The sequence below is a fragment of the Callorhinchus milii genome, unplaced genomic scaffold (assembly GCF_018977255.1).
Source record: "Callorhinchus milii isolate IMCB2004 unplaced genomic scaffold, IMCB_Cmil_1.0 Scaffold5, whole genome shotgun sequence".
Classification (NCBI taxonomy): domain Eukaryota; kingdom Metazoa; phylum Chordata; class Chondrichthyes; order Chimaeriformes; family Callorhinchidae; genus Callorhinchus; species Callorhinchus milii.
In genome coordinates, this window is record NW_024704746.1 from 43184744 (window position 1) to 43211399 (window position 26656).

Genomic DNA, 26656 nt, shown 5'->3' on the forward strand with positions numbered 1-26656 from the left:
CCAAGACGGAAGCCATACTCTTTGGCTTCCGTCAACATCTTCTCTCCTGCAGGTCTGAACTTCTCAACCTCCTTGCGCTCTCACTCAGACTCACCAAACCCATGCACAATTTAAGCATCAGGTTTGATCCCCAGCTTTCCTTTCCACCCCGCATCCGTTCCCTGACCAGGACTGCATTTTTTCACCTCCATCACATTGCCTTCCTCTGTCCGTAACTCACACCCACAGCAACCAAAAACTTTGTCCACATCTTCATCATTTCGTGGCTGGACTATTCCAATGCCCTCCTCGCTGGCCTCCCCAGCTCCACCATATATCAAATACAATAAATTCAGAACTCCGCTACCCAGATACTAACCCACACAAAACTCCAAACCCCCATCACACCAGTCCTTGCCAGCCTCCACTGGCTCCCAATTACAGAATGGATCAATTTCAAGATCCTCTTACTGATTTTTAAATTCCTTGATACCCTCGCACCACCCTACCTATCTGATCTTCTTACCCTCCACCACCCGCTCGGCTAGCTGTTTCTCCCTCATGCCCTCCACTCCACCATCGGTGGCCGTGCCTTGAGCCACTATGCCCCGAAACTCTGGAACTCTCCCACTCAATCCCTCCGCCTTGCCCCCTCCCTCCCCACTTTCAAATCGGGCCTAAAGACCTTCCTTTTTGGATCGTGCTTACGGTCACTTCCCTCTCCCTTTGACTCAGTGTCAGACTCCACCACTGTCAACCCTGTGTGAGCGGCGCTGTGTAAATGCAAGTTATTGTTGATGTGAAAGCCACTACATCAAATGCAAGAATTATTATTATGATTGTATCATCATGAATTTCAATGGCTTCTATATTCCAGTAAATTAATTTTTAAGTCCTTTGACTTTGCTTCAAATACCATTGAGGTCTTGCCAGACCTTACCTATGTGACTCTGGCCTGCTTCATTGCTCTCTGGGGCATTCTACATCCTGACCAAAAATAAAATGTAGTGATTTATTCAATTTCTCTCCTCCTTTTAAGGAGCGATTGATGAACCCATATGATGATATCTACACATAATAATCACAATTGATCTTCTCTGTACTTCAATCCTCCAGCTCGTCAGCTCACAGGATCTGACAGTCATTTAGCCAGTGAGCGAGAGTAGAGGCTATAGCTGCTGATTATATATAATTGCCTGCCTGACTGCCTGCCACAATGAGCAAGATATCATTTGAAAGGAGTGAGATGTTAATTGGTAAATGGCAGCGATTGCTGTGTTTATCCCCTCCTCTGGGCTGTGTACATTGTGCACAGAATCACTTAAATGGCTAAACGTATTGTCTCGTGCGAAAATCCCGCTTGTCGGTGCAACTGCAAACTGTTTAACTCCCTCGCTGTTGTGTCAGAATTATTGTGGGGTGTTTGCGCTCCTGGTCTGGTGTAGTGATTCTTAATCAAATTGTTTTTGGTGGTCTCAGTGCGCGTATGTCCACCAGTATGTGATACTTACCCCCTCCCCCTCAAGCTTACCGGCGTGCAGGGAGAGACGGTGAGGGAGGAAGAGAGCGTGCACATATTCACCTGCATTCCCCCCACATGTTTGAATTACAAGAACCAGGAACCAGCATTCACTGCATTGCACTGTGCTTACTCTGCCCACCCCCAAGCCAGAGGCTGCTGTGACCACACAAAATCAAACGAGCGGCCGCATTTGAGAAACACTATTCCAGGTTGTGACATTCCAGAACAGTGCTAGGGGGAACGCTGTATTGTCGGAGGCACCGTCCTTCGGCTGAGGTCCCATCTGTGCATGTTCAGGTGAACGTTAAAGAGCCCGTGGCTCTGTTGGAAAAGAGAAGGAAGCTTCTCGCCCCAGTGTTCTGGCCGACAATTCCCCAGATAAAATTTGTCACTCACGTTCTCAGGATATAGCGTATTTTGTGGGTGAAAAAATAGCGTCCCATTGCACGGAACAACATCCCACAAACAGCCATTAAGTGAGTGAATGATTTTATTTGGGGAATTGTCAACCAGGATACCGGCAGAGAGAAACTCCCGTCTCTTTATCAATAGCGCCTTGGGATATCCTCCCAACGTGAAAGGTGTTGTACAAATGTAATTTTGTATTGTATTGTGGCCGCGGGATCTTTAACATTCACCTGAACAGGCAGATGGGACTGGTTGAATATCTCATTCAAAGGACGACACCTCCAACAATATAATAACACCCAACACTGCACTGGAGCATCAGGCAAAATTGTGAGATCAAAGTTCCCAATTTGAAACCCACATTAAAATTAATTTAAATTAATTAATTAAAATTAAGATTTTTTTTAATTTTCCTTTCTCTTTCATTCCACCCAGCAACCGGGGACGGACCTTGTGGACACTTACATCACGTTTGTGCGGCAGAACCAGGACATACTTAGAGACAAAGTGACAGATGAAATGTACATTGAATCATTGTTTGATGTAAGTTTCTGTTCTCGTGCTGAGAACGCAAAAGGGGAATGGAGGGAGGGGGTCATGAATGGGTTCTCCTTAGAGTTGCGCTGGCTCCACCTTCTTGGTCATGGAATGTTGGAATCAAGTCCACCCTCTGTGATGGTCTCTAGTCCTGTTCCTGAGACAGGCGGGTTCATAGTACTCCAGGTCACTGATGACAGCCCAGCCCAACCTAGCTCATTGGCAAGTTGAGGAAGGGGCACTGGGGGCATGGACTCATCCCACTCAGCTCTTGTTAACCAAGCCAAAGCCCTAACATTAGGGTGGTCCTAGTTGGGCAAACAGTGGGAAACTGCTCTTATTATTATTAGATTATTATTTTACCTTGATTCCTCACTGGGGGTAGGAGAAGGAACGGGAATGCTTGCCAGGCAAAATTCTCAATGGCAAGCTATGCGGTTTTAGCTGGTTAGTCTCTAGCAGTTACCTCAATGCACACTCTGAGGTCCCCAAGCCTTGGCTCTTGCTGACCTGCACCTAATACTCTCTGGGATTAGGTAAACAGGATGCATCCCTGCAGGGACAGACAGAGTGTGCATTCCATTCCAGACATGGGGAAATTTTCATTTCTAGGTGGCATATGTGGAACTCTCAGTCTGGTTTGGAGACTCTTAAACATGGTGATGGGTTTCCATGTGTGTCAGACACCAGCTAACGAAAAATAATATGAACGAATTGTTAAGGGCGTCTGATGGAGTGGAGTTGATTGACTGGAAGTTAGACACTGTATGGAGGAAGGGTATAGTGGTGCTGAGAAATACCAAGGGGTTGGGATAAGAATAATCTCTCCCATTGGAATGGAGGCTACCGATGCTAACATAAAAGATGGAATTGCCTCCTACTGATTTCTGTGGTTCTGTTGATAAGTCTGAGTAACATTTCTGAGGCTCAGGGTTGTTTTGGTCTTTGAGGTAGTTTGGGGGCCCGACAGGGAATATAGAAGGATAAAAGATTCCCTTTATATGAGAATGGGTGATGGAGTGGGGGGAAGAATCATTGATTTTAGTGGAATAATCAGGGTTGAAGTTGGAAGCAATCTCTTCACTCAGAAACTTGTCAATAAGTGTCAGCCTGGCTTGGTCGGTAGCACTTGCGCCTCTGAGTCAGAAGGTTGTGGGTTCAAGCCTCATGTCAGGTTGGAACCACATAGTCCAGACTCTCCAGTACTTTGTGACCCCATTTTTCAGAAGAGATGTAAAACCGAGGTCCTATCTGTGCGTGTTCAATTGGATGTTAAAGATCCCGCAGCACTATTGGAAAGAGAAGGAAGTTTTCAAGGGGGGGGGGGGGGGGGATAGAGTGGGAGGAACACTGCATTGTCAGAGGTGCCATCCTTCGGACGAGATGTTATACTGAGGTCCTGTTTGTGTTCAGGTGGATGTTAAAGATGTTAAAGATATTAAATGGCATAATATCAAGAGAGGTGTCCTGGCCGATAATCCCCTGGATATAAAATGGATATTTTTTGTAGGCGAATGCGGCACCCAATTTACACATAGCAATGCTGTGTGTAAATTGGCTGCCGTGTTTGCCTGCAAAAAAAAACAGTCACTACACTTTGTAGGAAATGTAAGGAATCACTTTAAGTTTGACAAGTTTGTAGGCTTAGGGTTAGGATGAAGACCCAATGGAGCAATCCAGGAGATATTGGTGCATGGGTTATGGAAGTTAATGAGTGATGGTATTTGGAAACAAAGCCAGCTGTGTGAAGGAAAGCTCTTTATTGCTGTGCTGAAATGTAGATTAAATCATCTGCTTAATCACTCATCTGAAGTGCATCAATGAATCTGTAAACGGCACTTAATAATGTTATTTACGTCTCTTTGCTGCAGTGAATTTGTTGCTTTTAAGCACACGCCAGCTCAGTTATTAAATCAACTTAGTGAACTGGCACACAATTACCAGGGTCGGTTGCAGGATAGGATAGTGCTGGCACATTGGTACAGAGCGCGCTCCAACACTACCCCTGACCAAACACGGGAGCACTTCACTTTGCACTGTAAAGTTCAATGACTGAATTTTTATAGAGGCACGTGGTAGCCAATTTATGCACAGCAAAGTCCCACAAATAGCTGTGAAGTGAGTGAGCACTTTTTTATCTGGGAGATTGTTCACCAGGTCATCTGTCTCTTTTTCAATAGCGCTCGGGATTTTTAACTTCCAACTGAAAAGGCACAGATGGAAGCTCAGTTTAAAGACTTATCTGAAGGACGGCACCTCTGATAATGAGGTGCTCCCCTCTCAGCACTGCGCTGGAACGTCAGCTTAAATATGAGCTTGAAGTTCCCAACGGGGGCATACACCCTCAACATTGTGACTTACTCAGCCAGGCTGGCACAGAGGGTAATGGCAACCCACTGATCCACTGAAAGATGAGACCCTCTCCTGGCTGTGCAGTGGAAGCTCTCCACCCCACGTAGGTGATCAGACAGATTCCCTCTGTGTTTTGCTCAGCTCCATTCACAGGAACAGCTCTCTTAATTAGTCACAGCTAATGAGGGTTGCAGAGTCAGAAATGGCATGGCCGTGGTACAAGACTGTGACCTCCCGAATCTGGGGTGTTATTCTGACCTCCTGGGAGGATTTCAAGTAGTGTAAAGCAGCAACCGACAAAAGGGGAATGAGACGGGCAGCATAATGTTACAAGGAGAGAATGGGATGCAATACCAGGCAGTGCTGAGCCCCAACAGGGAGCTACACACACTGGCTAATAAGATGCTTGTTAATTACTGTCTCCACCTTTCCCTCTCCACACAGCACACACAATATGGAGGGGGAGTGAGGAATAGGGAGAAAGAAAAAAAGAAATTAATTGCAATTGGCACAGCACTTTCAACATCTCAAAGTGCTTCACAGGGTGCACTGTAAAGTGTAGTTACTGTGTTTTTGGGGCGAACGCAGCAGTCAATTTGTACATAGCAACATCCCATGAACAGCCATGAAGTGAGTGATCAATATTATCTGGAGGATTGTTGGCCAGGACACTGGGAGAGAGAAACACCCCCTCTCTATTCCAATAATGCCATCAGATCTTTAACATCCACCTGAACAGGGAACCTACAGGACCTCAGTTTAACATCTTGCCTCATCTCAGCTGCTGAAAGGCATCACTGAAAGTATCAGCTTGGGTCATTCGTGAAATCTCTACCGTGACTGGACAATCGTTACTCCAGAGGTGACAGGAACTGTGGCGGGCTGGGTGGTGGGATGAGCTGAGGGACTCAAGCCCCCACATCGGGGACTTTAGGAGAGCATAGGATAGATTTTTTCACTCAGAGAATTGTTGGGACATGGAAAGTGGCAGAGGCAGAGGCTGTTGTGGGTTTCAGGAGGGAAGTGAACAGGTATGTGGGGGATATAGTTGTGAAGAGATGTGGGAATATGGCAGAGTAGTGGGATTGAATGATGGATGATCAATCTTGTGCGTGATCTTATGATTGTGAGCAGTTTGCTCTTATGGCCGTGAAGACTTCACGGATCGAGTGGCCTCCTTCTACACCGTATATCTCAATGATTCTAAGTGTTGTATAAAATGAAATGGTTATAATTTAAGTGTGATGTGTTGCTGTCTATTTGTGGCGACTGAATGTCTTCTGTTTGCTTTCAATTTCTGGATCCTGTCAAGCTAGAATTTGTGGTCACCAGGTGTGCAACCCAAGCACAAATCCATCACTGTGGTCGGTCAGGTATCTGATACATTCGGAAACCTATCACTGTGATCAGCCGGGTGTCTGACACACAGCAGGGTGAAGATGGGGGAGGGGAAGGATGACCAAAAGAGGTGCGTCTTGAGTCAGCCACAGTTTGGCAAGAGTCAAGGCTTGGGGGGAACCCAGAGTGTTCATTGGGATAACTGCTGGAGTCCAACCAGCTAAACCCACAGCTTGCCATTGAGAACACTATTTGGCTGGCTTGCTTACCGCTTGTCCAGCTATGACCATTCTAGCTGTTACGGCTTTGACCTGGCAGGGTTCATGGGAGCTGAGTGGGAAGAGTCCCCGCTCGCTTTGTCCGACTTCCTACTCCTCCCTCCGTCTCGCAGGTTATTTTTTCCGTGGCTCCCAAGTGAAAGCCTGAGAGCAGGAGGGATGGAAGGGCGTCTCGCTCAGCTTTCCACCATTTAGACAAGAGTCTCTGGCTCAGTCACGGCCAAGAACTGGCCGAGCTCTTTCATTATGGGCGACAACGCTGAGCACAGTGGGGTTCGGAGGTTGGTGTTCACGCTGGGCCTTTTACATGGCAGACGTCTGTTCATCCAAAACCAAAAGAGCTGGTGAGAGACGGGTGGGGTGGGGGATGGGAGAAAGATGATATTGGAGAGAGTGCTTGTAGCTCTGCAAAGGCAATTTTCAAACTCAGCTCCCCTGGTGTTTGTGAATGGTTGACCTTGTCAGTATCACATACGCATCAAGCATTCAATGTTTTATCAGCCAACTTGCTGTTGATTCCAGTCCTCGCTCCCTCATCAATTGTTGACTGCCTCTGAAGCTCCCTTTATATTGGGTTTTTGTAAACTTTCTTTAAAAGCTAGATTAGCCTGATGTTCTGTTGTCTGCGCGCCTGCTGCTGTGTTGAATCTATCTGGTGTGCGAAGCGAGAGGGAGCTTGATGAGGAAATGAGGCTCTTAATGTGATTCCCCGGCTCCCAGTCATGCACGATCGGTGTGAACAGATACAGGGGTCGCTCTGTGTCAGTGCTTCCTCAGGGCCTATGCCTCGCTTAAAAAGAGGGAAATGAAGTGGATAAATACAAACGAGGTGACATTCGGATTCGGTTGTGCAGAGATTTTAATTGCAAACAGTGTCAGGCGCTAAGTAGCACAGTATTATCATAACAATAATACAATTGCAGCATACTTTACATTTACACACTGGCTTTCATATCAAGAGGACTGCGCAAAGGCACCCGAGCTGGGGTGGGAGCCGAGGGGTGAGGTTGGGGGTGGGTGGGGGAGGGGTGGATGGGGGAGGGAGGGGAAAGATGACTGCGAAAGCACGGTCAAAGAGGTTCATTTTGAGATGGATATTGAAAGAGGGCGGGAGGGAGGGAGTTAGAGGGACTTTGAGATAGAGTTCAAGAAAGCAGGGGCAGAATTAAGATAACAATAATTTGTGCATTTTGATACGGCACCTTTCACGTCGGTAGGACTCCTCAGTGCGCTTCACAAGATTTACTATAAGGTGCAGTGACTGTTTATTTTGTTGGCAAACTCAGCAGCCATTTTGTGCACTGCACCTTACAATAAACAGCAATGGAGTAAATGATTGATTTTATCTGAGGCATTGTTGGCCAGGACACCGGTAGAGAGAAAATCCCTTCTCTTTCTCTTTTCCAATAGTGCGGCAGGATCTTTAACTTCCACCTGAACAGGCACAGACAGGACCTTGGTTTAAATTCTTATCCGAAGAATTGCATCTCCGACAATGCAGCGCCCCCCCAGCACATCACTGGAGCATCAGCCTCAACCCAAGTTGTGGGGGGTCGGTGAGGGCTTGAACTCACAACCTCCCATTAAAACCCAAATAATGTAACGTCTCGTGTCTTGGTGAGACGAGGAGTCTGGGCCTTCTCCCACAGAGATGGATAATGTGTGAATGATGGTTAGTCGAAATGAGTCTCGAAGAGAGAAGTGTGCATGCTTCCCTGATCCGCACTGTTCTGCTTTTATTGCTGGAGAGTGTTTATTGTTGTCTCTCTCTCTCGCCCCTCCCAGCAATGGTACAGCAGCTCAATGAGAGTCATCTGCCTCTGGTTGTCAGATCGATTGGATCTACAGCTCCATCTCCACCAGCTCAAAACGCTCATCAAGATTGTGAAGGTAAGGACCACGCCTGTCTCTTCTGTGCTAGTGTGATCTCTCCCAAGGACGATGGCGCACTGGGCACCCACAAGACGCTGAGGCCACCACCACAGACTTTAAACTCGTGAGCGCAGGGAGAATTTAGTTGGATTTGGGATTTTTTTGCTCATCCGATTAACATTTACTGGGAAGTGTAGTACAGGTGTGAGTCTATATATACAGGTGTGAGATGGTGTGGACAGGTGTGAGACTGTATACAAGTGTGCGACGGTGTGTGCAGGTGTGAGACTGAACAGTGTGAGACTGTGTATACAGGTGTGAGATGGGGTGTATAGGTGTGAGACTATGTACAAGTGTGAGACGGTGTGAACAGGTGTGAGACTGTACATGTGTGAGACTGTGTACTCATGTAGGACTGTGTACAGGTGTCAGACTCTACAGAGAGTCTAATTGTGTGTGTTTAATGATTGTGTTTGTTCAGCGAGGTGAATGGCCCTTCAATGAATTGATTGCTCTGTCGTACCAGATCTGTATTGATACTCTTCGGAGGCAGGCGGCAATTTTTGATCGTGAAAGTTGAGGAGACATTGAAAACAGTCAAAAAGAAAATAACAAAATAATAATACAGTAAAACTCGCATAAATCTTATCTTTATAAATCTTATAAAGGCCTGAGTTGTACATTCACCCAAGTCCCATTCAGTTTTACTATCAAAACCACTTAGATTTCTTTGCACTACTCATATTAATCATCTCCTAACTTGTAACATCGCTCCCCTATCCTCCATTATGCACTTACCAGCTGTAATGAATCACGGGAAATGAAGGACTGACCAGCCAAAGCATGTGTGCTTACCATCTGGCTGCATTGAATCGCGGCAAGCACAGTCTTGATCCGTCATCATATGCGCAGAAGAACCTTATTTCCCGCGATTCAATGCAATTCCGACTCTGTTCGGTAAGTCACGTACAGCAATGGGTCAAGGCCCATGGAATCAAGGAAACGTCCTGACCCATCAACGTATGTTGACTTCGTGGTTGCATTGAATTCCACATGCTCAGTGGTGATTATTGATCAAATCAGATTTGATACGACTTATACAGTTTGCCTGCAACTCCGGAGTGATTTTTTTCATCCTTTCTGTCCACCCCCCCCCCCCCACCCCCCACACAAAACAAAATGTGCAGAAATCTTACCGAGACTTCAGGCTTCAAGGTGTACTGGAAGCAACCCTGAACAGTAAGACCTACGAGACTGTGCACAGCCGGCTGACGGTGGAGGAAGCCACAGCCTCCGTTTCCGAGGGAGCGGGGCTTCAAGGCATAAGCATGAAGGACAGTGATGAGGAGCCTGAGGACGTGAAGTAATGAGAGGACACGAAGCCCTCACTATCGATCAATCAATCGATTCATCATCTGCTCGCTCCGGATTGTATCTGCCAGTGTTTTGCTCCACTTGGAAGTTTTTTTTTATTCAATAATGGGGAGGGAGGGTGTGTATTTTAATGTAGTGAGTGGGGAAGGGAGGTGGTGGGAGGGAGATTAGGGGGTCTGGCATTCTACTCGTGACTCACTGTTGTGCCGTGACTGTGCCGTGGACTCCACACAGGTTTAAGACGTGCAAGTTGCATAAGTGAATTAAACAGGGGGTACGTCACCCCAACTAGGGCAGGACTTTGCTCCACTATGCTCTGCAGCCCTCCCATCTGCTCCCAATTACAGTCAATGCAGACTTCTCTTCAAAGCTGAGACCCCTCCTCAACACACAGACCCCTCCTCAACACACAGACCCGTTGTCAACACACCGACCCCTCGTTAACGCTGAGACCCCTTCTCAATGCTGAGATCCCTCCTCCCATTCCCAGCTCTCTCCCCACCATCCCACCACTCCCTACACCCCCCCTGCCCTCCTGCCATCTCCACATTCCCTCACACCCACCCTCTCATCAACACTCCGCCCTCTCACCCTTCTGGCCTTCTCTCTTTGCCCCGCGCTCTCCCATGTCATCCCCTCTCCCATGGCCTTGCTCTCTCCCTAAGGACCCACCTTCTCCCGTCCTGCCCTGCCCGTTGGAAGGAGTTAGCAGAAGCCTGACCCTGTGCGATGGTTGACAGATATTAAACCGTGCAAAAGTGTCTTTAAATAAGAAGCCCTTATTTATCCTGAGACCTCAGTTATTGACGCCGTGTAATTATAATTTATTTTGATTCTTTAAATTGCCTCAAAGAGCTTGTTACTTGGGTGGAAATTAAGCCAAGGTGAGCAGACAGCGAATGTAGGCAGAGTGAGAGGTACTTTTGTATTAGCCATTTTCCCCATGTGCATGTAGATTTTGGTTTTGTGTTTGTTTCTCAGAGCTCCAGAACGGGTCTCTCTCTCTCTCTCTCTGTTATACAGTCGACAATCATTTGTAATAAATTATCTCATTTCATGTACATTTGATATTTAAATACAGATGTTGGCATTGCTCACATCTAGCTCAAAGATGATGATGTGTGTGTGTGTGTAGTTTTATTTTTTGAAGGATTTTAGTTATGATCAGCTGTAATCAAAATTGGCACCAGGTACTGGGGGAGGCGTATTCAACTGTCAACCAGGTTGTAAGTTTAAGTTGGTGAAATCCCACACAGGTCTCTGTTTGTGGTGTCCAATCTCCACTGCATGTCTGACACACATGGAAACCCATCACAGTGATCAGCCGGGTGTCTGGCACGCAGGGAAACTCATCACCATGATCAGCTGGGCGTCTAATACATGTGGAAAACCATCACCGTAATCAGTCGGGTGTCTGACATGTGGAAAACCATTACCATACTTAAGAGTTTCTAAACCAGACTGAGAGTTCCACATATATTTGTTACCTACACATGGAAATTTCCCCATGTCTGGAATGAATGAGCACACCTGTAAAGACACACCTTGCTTACTTAATTCCTAAGAGTATTAGGCAGTGTGTTTTGGGAGGGAGGGTGTGTGTTTGGACTAATGGGAGTGAGAAAGGGAATCTGTTTTGGGAGGGAGAAGGAGGGAGTGTGTTTTGAGAGTGAGAGTGGGGGAGTGTGGGGAGTGAGGCAGTGAGTGTTTGGGGAGTGAAAGTGAGGGAGTGTGTTTGAGGAGTGGGGGCGGGTAGATAGTATGTTTGGGGAGTGAGGGAGCACGTTTGGGGGGGTGAGAGTGAGGCAGTGAGTGTGTTTGGGTAGTGAGAGTGAGGCAGTGAGTGTGTTTGGGGAGTGAGAGTGAGGCAGTGAGTGCGTTTGGGGAGTGTGTTTGGGTAGTGAGAGTGAGGCAGTGAGTGTGTTTGGGGGTGAGAGTGAGGCAGTGAGTGCGTTTGGGGAGTGTGTTTGGGTAGTGAGAGTGAGGCAGTGAGTGTGTTTGGGGGGTGAGAGTGAGGCAGTGAGTGCGTTTGGGGAGTGTGTTTGGGTAGTGAGAGTGAGGCAGTGAGTGTGTTTGGGTGGTGAGAGTGAGGCAGTGAGTGCGTTTGGGGAGTGTGTTTGGGTAGTGAGAGTGAGTCAGTGAGTGTGTTTGGGTAGTGAGAGTGAGGCAGTGAGTGTGTTTGGGGGGTGAGAGTGAGGCAGTGAGTGCGTTTGGGGAGTGTGTTTGGGTAGTGAGAGTGAGGCAGTGAGTGTGTTTGGGTAGTGAGAGTGAGGCAGTGAGTGTGTTTGGGGGGTGAGAGTGAGGCAGTGAGTGTGTTTGGGGGGTGAGAGTGAGGCAGTGAGTGCGTTTGGGGAGTGAGAGTTGAAAGGAGTGTGTTTGGGGAGTGGGAGGGAGGGGAAGAAGTGTGTTTTGGTGAGGGATGGAGGGAAGGAGTGTGTGAGTGTGTGTGTGTGTGTTGGGGAGTGAGTGGGAGATGGTTTGGGGAGTGAGAGGGTTGGTGCTGAGTGGTTGTCAGGATTTTCCGCAGCCAAACCGCTGACAAACAGGTGAGCCCAGGGCTGAGCTCGGGGTCGGGCCGTCTCGGATTAGGATGAAATAAACTGGTCCAGACTCCGGGCACGGACCCCGCTTTCCACTGGGAGCCGCTAACCACCACCATCGCAGTGAGTCCACGTTCCTTAATCCCTATCATCTCCAATGCATTAACCGCTTTTGCGTCCTGTCCCCCGCACGTAAAATACCCCTCTGTCTCTCTCTCTCTCTGTGTGTCTCTTTATCTCCGTTTCTCTCTCCATCTCCTTCTCTCTCTCTCTCTCTCTCTCTCAATCTCTGTCTCTCCAACTCTGTCTTTCTCTCTTTCTCAGTGTCTTCTCTCAGTGTCTCTCTCTCTCTCTCTCTCTGTCTGTCTGTCTGTCAAAAGAAAATCTGTTTTCTCTTTCTCTCTCTCTCATCTCTCTCCCTCTTTCTTTTTCTCTCTCTCTTTCTTTCTCTGTCTCTCACTTTTTCTGCAAATGTGATCCACAAAATCACAGCAAGTGCTCATTCTGCGCAGTTTAAAACAAGATAATTCAAAGTGTTAGAAATACAATGTGTGTGTGTGTGTTGGGGAGCGTTTAAGGCTGACCTATACATTATATATATATGTATATGCCAATTGATTTATTTTTTACACCCACAAAGCAAAATAAGAAAAAAATGCACCCGTTTGATGGAAACGGTGGTGGGAGGAGGTGCAGAGCTCCAGAAATCCCACTATAATTTTTTCTCTGTCCCTCTGTCTCAGTCTACCCCTCCTCCTCTCTCTATCTGTCTATAGAAAATAATAATAATTTGGTCACTCAATCCACGACTGTTTGAGGGACTCTGCTGTGCGCAATTGGCTGCCGCATTTCGCCCACAAAATATACGGTCAATTCACTTTATAGTATATTCCGTGAAGCGCTTTTAGTCATCTAGAAGATATGAAAAGCGCTATATCAAATGCAAGGATTATTATCATTATCTATATCTATATGCTCCGTCCTGATGAAATCATCCGCAGACATGGAGTCAACTTCCACATGTATGCAGATGTCACTCAACTCTATCTCTCTGCCTCCACCTACAACTCCAGCGCCACTGCTGTCCTGACAGAATGTCTGTCAAACATCAAGTCCTGGATGAGAGCTAACTGTCTATCGTTGAACGTCAACAAGACCGAAGCCCTAGTGATTGGCTCCTGTCTGCGCCTCCACATGTCATTGAGCCGGTCTGGAACCTTGGCGTCTTGTTTGACCCTCAACTATCCTTTCTACCCCACATCCGTCCTCCACTTTCCCCCACCTCCGCAACGTCGCCCGGCTCCGCCAGTGTCTCATACCTCAGGCCATCGATACCCTCATACACCCATTCATAACATCCAGGCTTCATTATTCAAACTCCCCGTTTGTCGGCTTCTCCAACTCCTCTCTGCATAACTCATCCAAACTCTGCAGCCCATGCCCTCTCCCGCACCAGGCTCTATGACCCTATCAGCCCCCATCCTCAACTGACTCCACTGGTTTCCCAACACACAGATACAGTTCAAGATCCTAGTCCTCACTTTCAAAGCCCTCCATGGCCTTGCTCCCTCTACCTCAGCAACATCCTAACCCCCTACCAACCTGCCCGATCCCTCCACTCAGCAGACTGCGGCCTGCTTCACGTCCCCCACCTCGCCTACCCAACCATTGGTCTGGCCTTCATCCACTCTACCCCCACCCTCTGGAACTCCATCTCGCAGTCCTTCTGCCTCGCCCCCTCCCTTGCCTCCTTCAAGACCCATCTCAAGACCTTCCTCTTTGACCGTGTCTTCGATCACCCTTCTTACATTCACTGCTCTACTCGATCCCGACCCCCAGCTCTGGTTCGAAACACTGATTGTCCAGCGCCTTGGGATGTCCTCCCGATGTGAACGACTCTATACAAATGTAATTTTATTTTCTGATGGATTGTTGTCGGTCTCTCTCTCTCTTTCTTTTTCTCTCTCTCCTTCTTTCTCTCTCTCTTTCTTTCTTTCTTTCTTTCTTTCTTTCTGTCTCTCTCTTTCTCTCTCTCTTTCTTTCTGTCTCTCTGTCTATCTCTATCTCAGTCTCTATCTCGGTCTCTTTATTTCTCTTTTTCTCTCACTGTCTTATTCTCTCTCTCTCTGTCTCTTTCTAAGTCTCTCTCTATCTCAGTCTCTGTCTCACAGTCTCTTTCTCTCTCTCACTCTCGATTTCTCTCTGTCTCTTTCTCTCTGTCTCTCGCTCTTTCTAGAAAGTGCTGGTAACAGATGGAGTGGTTATGGAGAGAGAAAGAGACACAGATTACACTGTGCTAAATTGGTGGAATAACACCCTCGCAAATGTGTCAAAAGGAAGTTTTTTTATACAAAAAAAATGCAATCGTGTCGGAAGTCCAAATTCCTTCTTTCGAAGTATTTTATTCCTCCCCCCCTGAAGTGTTTGGTCGGCAAGTCAGGAGAGATCTTATTTCCAGAGATTATTTTGAAAATGTGGCTGTTTCTTGTTTAACAGATATATTTAAGCTTTCACCTCTTTTTTCACACACACCAGAACATTCACCTATCCCTTCCGTTTTAATTTGTAAATAATCTTCAATACCCCTTTATTCCCCGCCGTATTACTCCCAGGAATATTCTTGTTAACATATGAATATCGATATATTATCTGTGATCAATTAATACCAGTCTTATTTACAGTGATATGATTGGTATTATTGACAGTAATTGGGTATAGTATTCCAGTATAACAGTGTCATTCCTTTGATATCAGTCTTATTCACAGTGTTCTTGTTCACAATAATATTATTAATCAAAGTTTTGTTAGTAGTACATCAATATTGACAGTAATAATTATTGGTAATAATACTATTCAAAGTAATGCTATCAGAATAATCCACAGCGATATTCAGTGTTTACAGAAATAATATTAGTATCATTTGCAATGTTAGTAACACTTGGTAATTTTACATTCACAGTAATAATATCATTAGCATTGTTCACAATTAGTTTTATTCACAATATTAACATTATTTGCCGCAATATCATCAGTGTCATTCACACTTAGTTTTATTTGCAGTAATATCAGTAATATTGACAGCAGTATCATCAGTATCATTCACAATTACGTTTATAATATCAATATCATTCACACGGTAGAGTATGATACACGATATTAGTATTTGCAGCAATATTCGAACCGTTTACAGTAGTAATATCACCGGTATCGTTGACAATTAATTGTACAGCAACAACAACAAAATTGCATGTGTATAGGACGTCCCAAGGCGCTTGTATTCACGTTTATAACCGTATTATTTAGAGGAACGATATTGATAACGTGAGGGCGATTCTCAGTCAGAGTATCACCCACAGGAAAACGAGGAGTATAATTCACAGTGAGATGAACACGGGGGGTGGTTTCTGGCTGCTTTTAGACCTGTCCCTCTCTCCCTCTCCTTGTGTCTGTGTATATAGTAAGAATGGGAGAGGTTACACCGAGACCAGTAGCTTTGCTTTTGATTCTCGTCTGATTCTCACTTGGGCAGCAATTTTGACAGGTTTCTATCGAGCCTTTACCATCACTGAGCGATGCGGTTCAGCCGCAGATTAATTGCAATTAATTAAAACCCATTCGATTGCGGGAGGTCTCTCTCTCTCTGTCTCTCTCTCTCTCTCTCATATCAAACAAGTGCTTTTTTTTGTTCTGCCTCAATTAGCGGCCGTTTAGGAGGTAATAAAGACGATCGTAATCGAGGAAAGGAAAGATAAGAGCAGTTAAAGCAATCTGACTGCCCGGGTGAGCTGTGCACAACTGGGTATGTTTACATCGCACTAAACCATTCTTTTGCGCATTTTAAAGCAGTGTTTTGCGAAAGCGCTGTTTGTTGTAATCTCTGGTTAACAGTTTGCAATCATTACAGCGTCTCTCTGCTCTCTGTGCCGATTTCCTCTCCAGTTTAGCGGCTCCCGTTACACTAATCCGCAAATCTCTTCGCTGCGATACATCTTAACGAAGAGGCGAAAATCGTTCGCTTCCGCACAACACCGACAACGAAGGTCGCAAACTTTTTTTTCAATATTGTTATTAGAAACGTTAAGATTCGGCGTGTTTCTCACTCGTGGGCCAAAAAAAAAAACTCCCCCACAGCCCCCGAAATAATTTTTTTTTTAAAAAAGGGGAATGTTGCATCAAAATGTAATAATTGCAAATAAGCGAATGAGTTGATAACTCGATGCGATCCATTGACATTCGCTTCAAATTTCGCCTTTATTGGGTGAGTGTTTGTGTGTGTGAGTGGAGTGTGTGAGTGTTTGTGTGTGTGAGTGTTTGTGTGTGTGAGTGTTTGTGTGTGTGAGTGTTTGTGTTTGTGTGTGTGAGTGTTTGTGTGTGTGTGTGAGTGTTGTGTTGTGTGTGAGTGTTTGTGTGTGTGTGAGTGTTTGTGTGTGTATACGTGTCTCTGTGTGTGAGTGTTTGTGTGTTGTGTGTGAGTGTTGTGTGTGTGTGAGTGTTTGTGTGTGTGTGTGAGTGTTGTTGTGTGTGTGAGTGTTGTGTGTGTGTGTGAGTGTTTGTGAGTGTGTGTGAGTGTGTGTGTGTGAGTGTGTGTGTGTGAGTGTTGTGTGTGTGTGGTGTGGTGTTGTGAGGTGTGTGGTGTTTGTGTGTGTGTGTGAGTGTTTGTGTGTGTGTGTGTGAGGTGTGTGTGTGTGTGAGGTGTGTGTGTGTTTGTGTGTGTGTGTGTGAGTGTGTGTGAGTGTTTGGTGTGTGTGTGAGTGTTTGTGTGTGTGAGTGTGTGTGTGAGTGAGTGAGTGTGTGTTTGTGTGTGTGAGTGTTTGTGTGAGTGAATGGTTTCAAGCTGCCGCACAATCTGGTGCCGTTAGTTATTTGGCAATTATTTTATTAAAACAACTGCGTGTTAATACAATCCTCATTTTGGGGGGATTCTGTGTGATTTGTTAACCCATTTTTTTTTCTCGGTGACTGTTTTTGTTATTTCTCATTTTTGAGGCTAAGGGATTTGTTTCTCGATTCTTGCTTTTATTATTCGTTTGCAAAATACACGTCCGGCATTGCCAGTGTCTGTGACAGTCTGTAATAAGTGTAATTATTTTGAAAATAATCTGTAATAAGTGCAATCATTTGTAACAATAATCTGTAATAAGTACAATTATTTGCGACAGGAATCAGTAATAAAATAATTATAATAAAATAAGAGTAATAACAATAAGAATTGCATTTGATATAGCCCTTTATCACGTTATAATTGTAATAATGTAATTATTTGTAACAATATCCGTAATAAAGTAATTATTGATAAAGTAAACGAAAAAAGTGCAATTATTTGTAAAAATAATAATTACTTTATTAATAAAGTAATAATTTTTTAACAAAAAATCTGTGATACATGAATTTATATATAGCTGATGTGTAAAAAGCATATTGGTTGTAACAATCTAATAAAGTAATAATTTATAACAATCTATAATATATATAAATATAGCACTAAACTGTAATCAGTGTAATTATTTATATCAACAGTCTGTAGTAAGCGCAATTAGTTATAAATGTAATCAGTTGTAAATGTAATTAGCACATTACTCTGTAATAAATTACGATATTGAATCTTGTAATATCACTGTCTGTTTCCTTTTGTCTGTTGCTGCTGACACATTATTCTGTGTGGAAGCTTCCATTGCCTCTGTGCTTTTACTCGCCCAAAAAACATACAATCAGTTAACTGTACAAAATATTCTGTGAAGTGTTTTGAGATGTCTCAAAGATGTGATAAAGCGCTATATCAAATGCAAGGATTAATATTATTTTAAAGTCATCTGGTTTTGCAGTTTTGGGATAAATATATGGAGCTGGAGATTCCATCAGGCTCAGTAAAAGAAAGGCAAAGGGATAACATTAGTGATTACTTATAAACTAAACTGTAATAAGTAATTATTTGTAACAATAATCTATAATAAATCAATTTATTTATAACAATAATTTGTAAAAACAGTGTGTTTGTAACAATAATACCGTGTTTGTAATAATAATCTAATAATAAATACATTTATTTATTCATTTATTATTGATAATTGTTATAAACTTGTTTTGATGGTGTAGATCACATCTGTGTAGCCTGACATTACTGAATATTATTGCACCATCTAAGTACAAAACTAGGCAGAGAACTCACTTTCTTTATAACAAGTGATTCTAGTTCAACCGCTTTGTCATCTTTTTAAAATAAAATATATATATTTGGGACAGTGAGAAAACAAAGCAGTGTAATATCTAATTCCAGCATTACCATTTCACCCAGAGATTGCTAGCTGTAAGCATTGCCTGTTTTACTGGAATGTCTTGCTGATGCTCAGGAATGTCCAGCCTACATTCAGCTCAGGCTGACTTGCTTTCACTTGCACCCTGACACGGGGAGAAACTTTAATTGGCTTCACACCTGAAGCGGTGTGAGGGCAACCAGCCAGGGGCTGTGTCTCAACAATAACAGCAAACAACTAGTCGCATTTATCCAGCTTCCTACACATCAGGAGGATGTCCCAAGGTGCAGGTCAATGAGCGGCATTCACCTGAGTTGTGGGTTGGGATCTGAGAGGGGTGGAGGACAAGTGGGGTGGGAGGTTGACCGAAAAAGAAAGTCTTAAGATGGGCCTTGAAGGGGGCATGGAAGGGGGCGAGGCAGAGGGACTCTGGGATGGAGTTTCAGAGGGTGGAGCAGAAAGGCTGAAGGTCTGACCGCCCATGGTGAGGTGGTCAGGGCAGGGTATGTGGAGTAGGAAAGTGCCCGCCGAGCAGAAGGAGTGGACAGGTTGGTGAATTTTAATCAATCAGAGGTAGGTTGGAGCAAGACCGTTGAGGGCTCAAGAACGTTTTGTCTTGCAAATAGTCATCACCAGCAATGAAAGGCAATGGTAGAGCAGGGTCTTAATTATAGCCTTTTTATATCCAGAAATAAAAATCAGTGGAGGAAAAAAGCAGGAGGAGTGTTCAAATAAACTTTGATTCTCACAAGAGAAAAGATGTTAGGTGATTTATTGGGGTACTGCCTATGAGAGCCTAACGCATGCCCCTCATAGCGAGAGAACCTTTGTACAGACATGGGGAGGGTGGAGAAATGAATGAATGACCGATTTTATTGAGGGTGGGGATTGTCGGCCAGGACACCGGGAGAGAGAAACTCCCTTCTCTTTTCGAATAGTTGGGAGGGATTTTTAACATCTATCTGAACAGGCACAGGTGGGACCTCAGTTTAACATCTCATCTGAACGCAGCGCTATGCTAGCACCTTATTGGGGTATCAGAATAGGCAATAGGATTCCAAGTCCTGACCTGGAGCTTGAACCCATAACTCTCTGACTCAGAAGCAAGAGTGCTACTACCCTGCTAGACTGATATACACACAGACTCAGTGCCAAGTCCTGCCAGACGTTGGAGAGAAACAATTTCCTTTTTATTTGATGAAATCCATCAACAACAAAAACACCCATGCGACACATTCCCCTCTGGCAGAATAACTCCAATAACATTAAAAAAAACATGAAAAGCCACCCTAACTTTCCCAAAGGCACTTGTCTAAGAGATGGCCTTTTTTTTTCTGAGGCGGATAATGAGAAAAGATTTCATTCTCCCACTTGTAAAGCATATGTCACATTGCATCGGCTGAGCGCATCATCACAGGCTTGACATTGTGGGGGGGGCGGGGGGGTTGAGGAGGGCCAGAGAGATTCTCAAACTTAACAAAAGGCGCAAAATCTCTCCAGCGCTCGCCAGCCCTCACCACAAACCCCAGCGACAAAGGGCACACAGAGAGCGCATCACATGATAAATAAAGCCAAGTCTCATAAAGTGCGCATTCTGATTTAGCGAAAGCTGTGCTTTCTCCTCGCTTGTGATCACCCTTCAGTTTGCTGTCTCTCTCCCCCACACTCCCGGGGTTAGCGGGGAGATGGGGTTGAGGATTTTGAGGTGCCGAAAGCACATCGAATCCCCAAATCTTGTGCCTTTCCAAAGATTTCGATTCACAACAAACTCGCGGCTCGTTTTACGCTTCTTTCCGACTCGGCGATAGATGGGGAGAGATTTCTCCCCTGCCCCGCCCGTCTCTCTCTCTCTCTCTCTGCCCCACTAACTCTCAAACAAACCCTAATTTTCTATAAATATCTCTAAACATGAAAGTCTTTCAACCTGAACATGAGATTTGTTTTGGTGGAATACATCGGTTGGGTCGGAAGTTAACCGCATTGACCCCAAAAATAGATACTTCAATACTCCCATCTAACCTTTTTGTATTAATTATATATTTTAATTTAATTTATTGAGCTTGTTTAATTTCAAATTAATTTTTTAAAAAAATGATAAGTTGTACAAATTCTGATATTTAAAGAGTCAGGCAGATCGATAAGTTTTTAAGACAAATCATGCGAGTTTTTTGAATTTTATTGTGTATTATTTGAAAGTGGGAGTATTTTGCCCTGAACGTGACAGCAGACAGATAAAACAATCCTTACTTCCGATCTGGAGAGGTGTCACAGCATTGTTGGGAGTTTAAGATCAGTTCTAGATTGACAATTGCGACAATTGTTGACTTTACACTGAATAAATATGTGTGTGTATGTGTGTGTGGAGGGGGAGACAATTTCAGGTGGTCTTATGCACCGAATTTTAACATTTTAGAAAAAAATTTAGGAAATTACCATTTATTTTAAGTCAGGATAGCACCAATTCGACAAATCTCGCTGTGTAACTGCCGAAAGGTGTAACTGCCGGTCTCTGATCTATTCGTTGATCTATTTCATATCAAATGCAACTTTTTTTTGCATTCCACACACTGCTAAGGAGGGTTTCACAGTTATTCTGAAAGTGTAGTGACTGTGTTTTATCGGCAAACGTGGCAACCAATTTGCACACAGCAATGTTCCATTAACAGCCATGAAGTGACTGACCAATCTTATCTAGGGGATTGTCAGAGAACTTTCTTTTCTTTTCCAATAGCTCCTCAGGATCTTTAACACCCACCTGAACAGGATCCATGGTTTAATGTTTTATCCGAAGGACAATATGAAGTAAATATAAATAATTTAAATATAATATCAACAAGAGGCTTTATCGGGGGTCTGGAGGGGGTGGGCATTAACATAGTTATATTACAAAAATATACAATAACAAAATACAACGGCCAGACACGAAACAATTTTTTGTTTACATTCCCCATTCCCCAAATAATCCAGTTCATGTCTTGCAGGAATTTAAGGTGTAGGGTGAGTATCAATAGGAACATTTCCCTGGATGGTACCTGACTCCAGTGAACACGACCTGGGTATGTGCCTGCATTGTGCTTAGCACAGCATCAATCACAATGACACAGGGGACTTTACCTTACATTCAATGAGGTGCATTAATCCTGCGTTGACCTGTTAAACACCCACATGTAAGTGATAGCAGAGCACTGGAGATGTGCTCAACTCCCTCAAATACTTTTACTAAATACTCTCATCCAATGTTTAACCTTGAAGTTACACCTTGAAGTCATGCAGATCTTAATTGTGAATTTAATTAAACAATGCAAATGCTGTTTCATTCAAGTGCTTGAGAAACTAAACGGCAATTGGTAGATTGCAACCTTTTATTCATTACATCAAACGGTTGCAGTGTTGAGCTGCAGGGAAAATGTAGGCAAACACTTACTGCTTATTAAATATTCTTATGACTGTCTCAAAGCTCTTCACCAGCAATTAATGTGAGGTGGAATGATTGTGTATTTTGTGGGTGAATGCGACAGCCAATTTGCGCACAGCACCATCCCACAATCAGTCATGAAGTGAATGATCCATTCTTTCTGGGGGATTGTTGGTTCAGATACTGGGGGAGAAAGAATCTCCCTTCTCTTTCCAATGGATTTGTAACGTCCTCCTGATCATGCACAAATAGGACCTCAGTTGAACATCACATCTGAAGGACTGCGTCTCTGACAATGTAATGTCCCCCCCAGCACTGCGCCAAAAGCTGTGAGCTCAAATTCCCCACCAACAATGCCCTAGATAAAATCTGTCACTGTCATTCTTTCACTGTGCCTTCGGTCTTCCACCCACTACCACCCTAATTGCCGTCTACCTCTCTTGACTCCAATCCCCAGCTCAGTTGCAAGCCCTTCACTGTCCAGACCCTTGGGACATGCTCCCGACATGAAAGGCATTTTATAAATGTTGTTGTTGTTGCTGTGAGCAATATTGGTTGTCAATTTTGCCTACAAAACACATGGTCACTCCACTTTGCAGTAGGTCCTGAAAACTTCCTGACATGAATGGCATGGAATGTAAGGGTTATAATCGGGTCTCAAAATAAGAAGTGACAGCAAAGATGAGATGTAAATGTCTGTATCTTGGCCCTTGTCAACAGGTTGAAGTGTTAATCTGACAGTTTTACATTGAAAGCACCAAAAAGTTGCCTGTCACTACACATTCTCTTTCTATAGCTTTCAAAAGCACTTCCATAATCAATCTCTTTTCTCACGACCTCAATGGCTGAATGCTGAAAGTGAATCACAAAACTGGCTCCTGTCAGCATTGCTCGTTGGGCAGGCTCCGATTATACAGTTTATTACTAATATCCGGAGCTAAGTTATAAGTGTAAGCTTTACACTGCTCTTAATTTTGCACTCAATAGGCAGGGAGCTATTGACTGGAAATAGTGCCCACTCTGTGGAATCAATGACAATGCGCCCCATTGTCGGAGGTGCTGCCCCTCAGATAAAATGTTAAACTCAGCTCTTATCTGCCTGTTCAAGGGAGCATTAAAGATCTCGCGGAACTATTCAAAAAGAGAAGGGAGTTCCTCTCTCCCAGTTCCCTGGCTAACAATCCCCCAGATAAAATTGATCACTGACTTCATGGCTGTTTGTGAGACATTGCTGTGCGCAAGTTAGCTGCCGCGTTGGCCCACAAAATACAGTCACTGCACTTTACAGTGTATCTCATTAAAAGCTTTGAAATGTCCTTCTGACGTGCTAAGGTGTAGGGTGTATCCCTTCAAGGAGAGAGAGTGTGCATTCCATACTATACACAGAGAAATTCCCACGTGTAGGTGACAGATATGGAACTTTCAGGCTGGTTTGGTGATTCTTACGTATTGTTAAGGTTGTCCACAAAAAAATACTAAAATGGACCAAAATAACTGTGAACCAATTCATATTTTTACAGCACAAAGCTATAGCCTGCAAGTAATCCAAACGATTATCCTTCTGTTTTTTCAAATTGAATGAGAATTAAAACAAAAGCCACTTACCAATCCCTTGAAAATAACCAAATATAATTATTACAACCATGTGCTCCAAATATTGCTATCATCTGTTGCCCACAGTGGAAATACTCCATCTGAAGTGATTAAGGAATTAGCCTGTGAATTAAAAGTGATTAAAAATGAATTTGTTAGGTACTAAAGTGCACAGAGACGATTGTTCGTGTGTCTGAGACGCTGCCCGCCCAAGTCTCTGTAATTATCCAATACCTTCAAACGCTTTCTGAGAAAATAATTGTTTATTTATTTCCAGAGTACGGTTGGGATGAGGGCTTATTGAGACATAACAAGTTCTTATGATAAAAAGGCATAGTGTGGTGCTGCCTCAGAGCTTCTGATTTGCTTCTTATTAGGATTAGTCTGTTTAGCAGAGTGGGAGTGATTATAGCTTTCAATCACTTTGTCTGGGAGAGGCAATGGAATTATACGTTTTATTATAGAAAATAAATTAAATCTTAAGAGTTTTATGACATTTACATGCATCTAATCGTCTTTGCCAATAATCTTTTTTTTCTTTCTCCATTCAGGGCAAGGCTAAGGATGAGGTGGGTGGCTGTAAGATGATTGACATGTAACTGGCATCGCAGAGTGAGGGGGATAGGGATGGACAAGATGCAGACTGAAGAGGAAAGCTTAAACCGATTAACTTTCTGATCTGATAATAAGAAACAATAACCTCCCATAAGGCAGGTTGGTTTCATCACAGATTAAGCCCAATTTATTGCCTTCTGATAGGAAGACCATAATCAAGCAAAAGCCAGGACTAGCCCAGTGTAAAGCCTGTCTCAGCATTTGGCTGCTCATGACACTCTTGTTACCTTATTTATAGGGACACAAGAGGAAACAAGTTTAGAGTTATAAAGAACAATTTCAGGACAGAGATCGGGGAATTTTTCTTAACCAGAAGTTAATTAATGACTGGAACAAGGTTGCCAGGAAGGGTGGTTGAGGCCAGGACTCTGAGAATCATTTAAAAAGAAGCTTGATGCTGTGATGTGGGGATGGTAGGGTGGGTGTTCTGGAGGGATGAGGTTGGATGGCCCGAAGAGTATTTTTCATCTGAACCTGTCTGGGACTGTCGAGGTGTGTGATTGTGAAAGAAGGTAAATGTGGAGTGTGACAGTGAGACTGCATGTCAGTCAGATGAACGCAACACTAATTTACCCACAGCACATCTCACAAACATCTGAAAGGTAAACAATCGATTTGATCTGATAATTTTCCAGTTTTCCAACTCCGGAATAAAACAATGCAAGAAGTATTTGTGGCTGGTGCACTAGCCACAGTGATTGATAATGCTTCCTCACCAAAGCTAATCACTCACATTGTCGGAACCATGACATTAGCATGATGATGTTATTGATGAGTCACGCCAACTGTTTGTCTCTCAGATGCCTACAGATTGCATTTATAGCAATTCTGCTTATTATTTTAGATTTGCACATCATGCAGCAGGTTGTGGGTTGAAACTGAGGCCAACTTGCGTTTAAGTTTAATGGTGAGTGTGGAGTAGGGAAAGCACCACATTGTCAGAGGTGATGTTTTCCAAATGAGATGTTAAGCTACGGTCCCATCTGTGTCTATGCAGAGGAATGGTAAAGATCTCTATTGGAAAGGAGAACGGAGTTTCTATTTGGTGTCCTGGCCAACAATCTCCCATTCACCTCCTGGCTGTTTGCAGGACATTTTCTGCATGTGAATTGCCTGCTGCATTTGCCTCTCAAAGCACAGTCACTACTCTGGATAGCAGTTGCCTGTGAAGCGCTTTGAGATGATGGTGCTGTTAATGATGCTGTCTCAGATGAAAGATTAGTATTCTGCTAAAATGTTAACTTTTTTAAATTCATGTTTTTCAATAACAAGAACATCTTGCTTTTGCACAGCATTCCTTCTTGGGGGGGGGGGGGGTAGTGTCTTGAAGCGCTTAACAGTGACAGAATCTGACACTGAGTCAGGGGAAGGTAACTATAAGCATGGTTGAAGAGAAAGTTCTTCAGGCATGATCTGAAAATGGGGAATGAGGGAGGTGGAGAGATTGAGGGAGAGAGTTCCAAAGTTTTGGAGCATAGTGGCTGAAAGCACAGCTACCGATGGTAGAGCAGAGGAGACAAGGGACATGAAGGAGGTCAAAGCCAGCCAAGCAGATGCGGTGGGGTGGTGAGTAAGCATGTTGGAGGGGTAGAGTGTGCCAGGACATGAAGGGGTTTGTAGATAGATGTAGGTTAATTGGATTATTTGCCTTTGTGTTATATGAATTAGAAAACTGATGTGCCAGTCTTTTGGTTTTAATATTCTATCAAAACAATGACTTAAGGTAGACATTTGTTTACTTTATAATAATCCTCCCATTTGATACAGTGCATGGCACTGAGACATCTCCAAGTGTTTCACAGGATACACTTTAAAGTACTGTGACTGCATTTTTTTAGACAAATTCGGTAACCAATTTGCACATAGTAGTCTCACAAACAGCCATGGAGTGAATGATCAATTTTATCTGGGGGATTGTCTGCCAGGACACTGGGAGAGAGAAACTCACTTCTCTTTTCCAATATCACAGCGGAATCTTTAATGTCCACCTGAACAGGCACAAACTGGACCTTGGTTTGACATCTCATCTGAAGGTGATTATATTAGCTGAAATTTAATTCAGCTAATATATTAAACAATTTGTAATCGTATTCTAATAATTTTATATAACGGTAATATTCCTTGCATTTTCTGCAGCGCCTTTCAGGTTGGGAGTAAGTCTCAAGCAGGTGCCCAGGATTCAATGTCAAGTCCAGTGACTGTATTTTGCAGGGGAACACAGCAGCCAATTTGCGCACTGGGAACGTTACGCAAACAGCCTTGGAGTTCGGGCTGATAAGAGTAGGAAAGGCTGGAAAATGATACACGAAAATACCTCCCCCCAACCTCTGTTTCAATGCCCATTGCCTTCCTGCTCACTGGAACCCAACAGAAGTGATGTGAGGCTTCGGCACTATGAACCAGACACGTTATCCGCGCCTTACAGATATCCTATTGAAACAGGTAAGAGATCGGGTAACAGTACTGTCCTGTGGCCGAGCAGCTGAGCAGAGCAGCTGAGAGGTTTACAGGGGGTGAGAAAGGAGGGGAGCAAATGCTCGCTGTCACACAGAAGATAACCGCAGCCCCAGTGCTCCTGTTGA

At 44.0% G+C, this 26656-nt stretch overlaps 1 protein-coding gene across 3 annotated transcripts in view; it reads left to right on the forward strand.

Moving 5' to 3' along the window:
• LOC103179424 (calcium-dependent secretion activator 2) overlaps positions 1 to 10194 on the forward strand; it is a 104304-nt gene extending 94110 nt beyond the window's left edge. For all 3 annotated transcript variants that reach the window (XM_007894716.2, XM_042335347.1, XM_042335348.1), the window contains 3 exons: positions 2345 to 2452; positions 8200 to 8304; positions 9474 to 10194. In XM_007894716.2, coding sequence (XP_007892907.2) covers positions 2345 to 2452; positions 8200 to 8304; positions 9474 to 9653 — 393 coding nt within the window. In that variant the 3' untranslated portion in view covers positions 9654 to 10194. The remainder of the gene's footprint in view (positions 1 to 2344; positions 2453 to 8199; positions 8305 to 9473) is intronic.
• The last annotated feature ends 16462 nt before the right edge of the window (positions 10195 to 26656 follow it).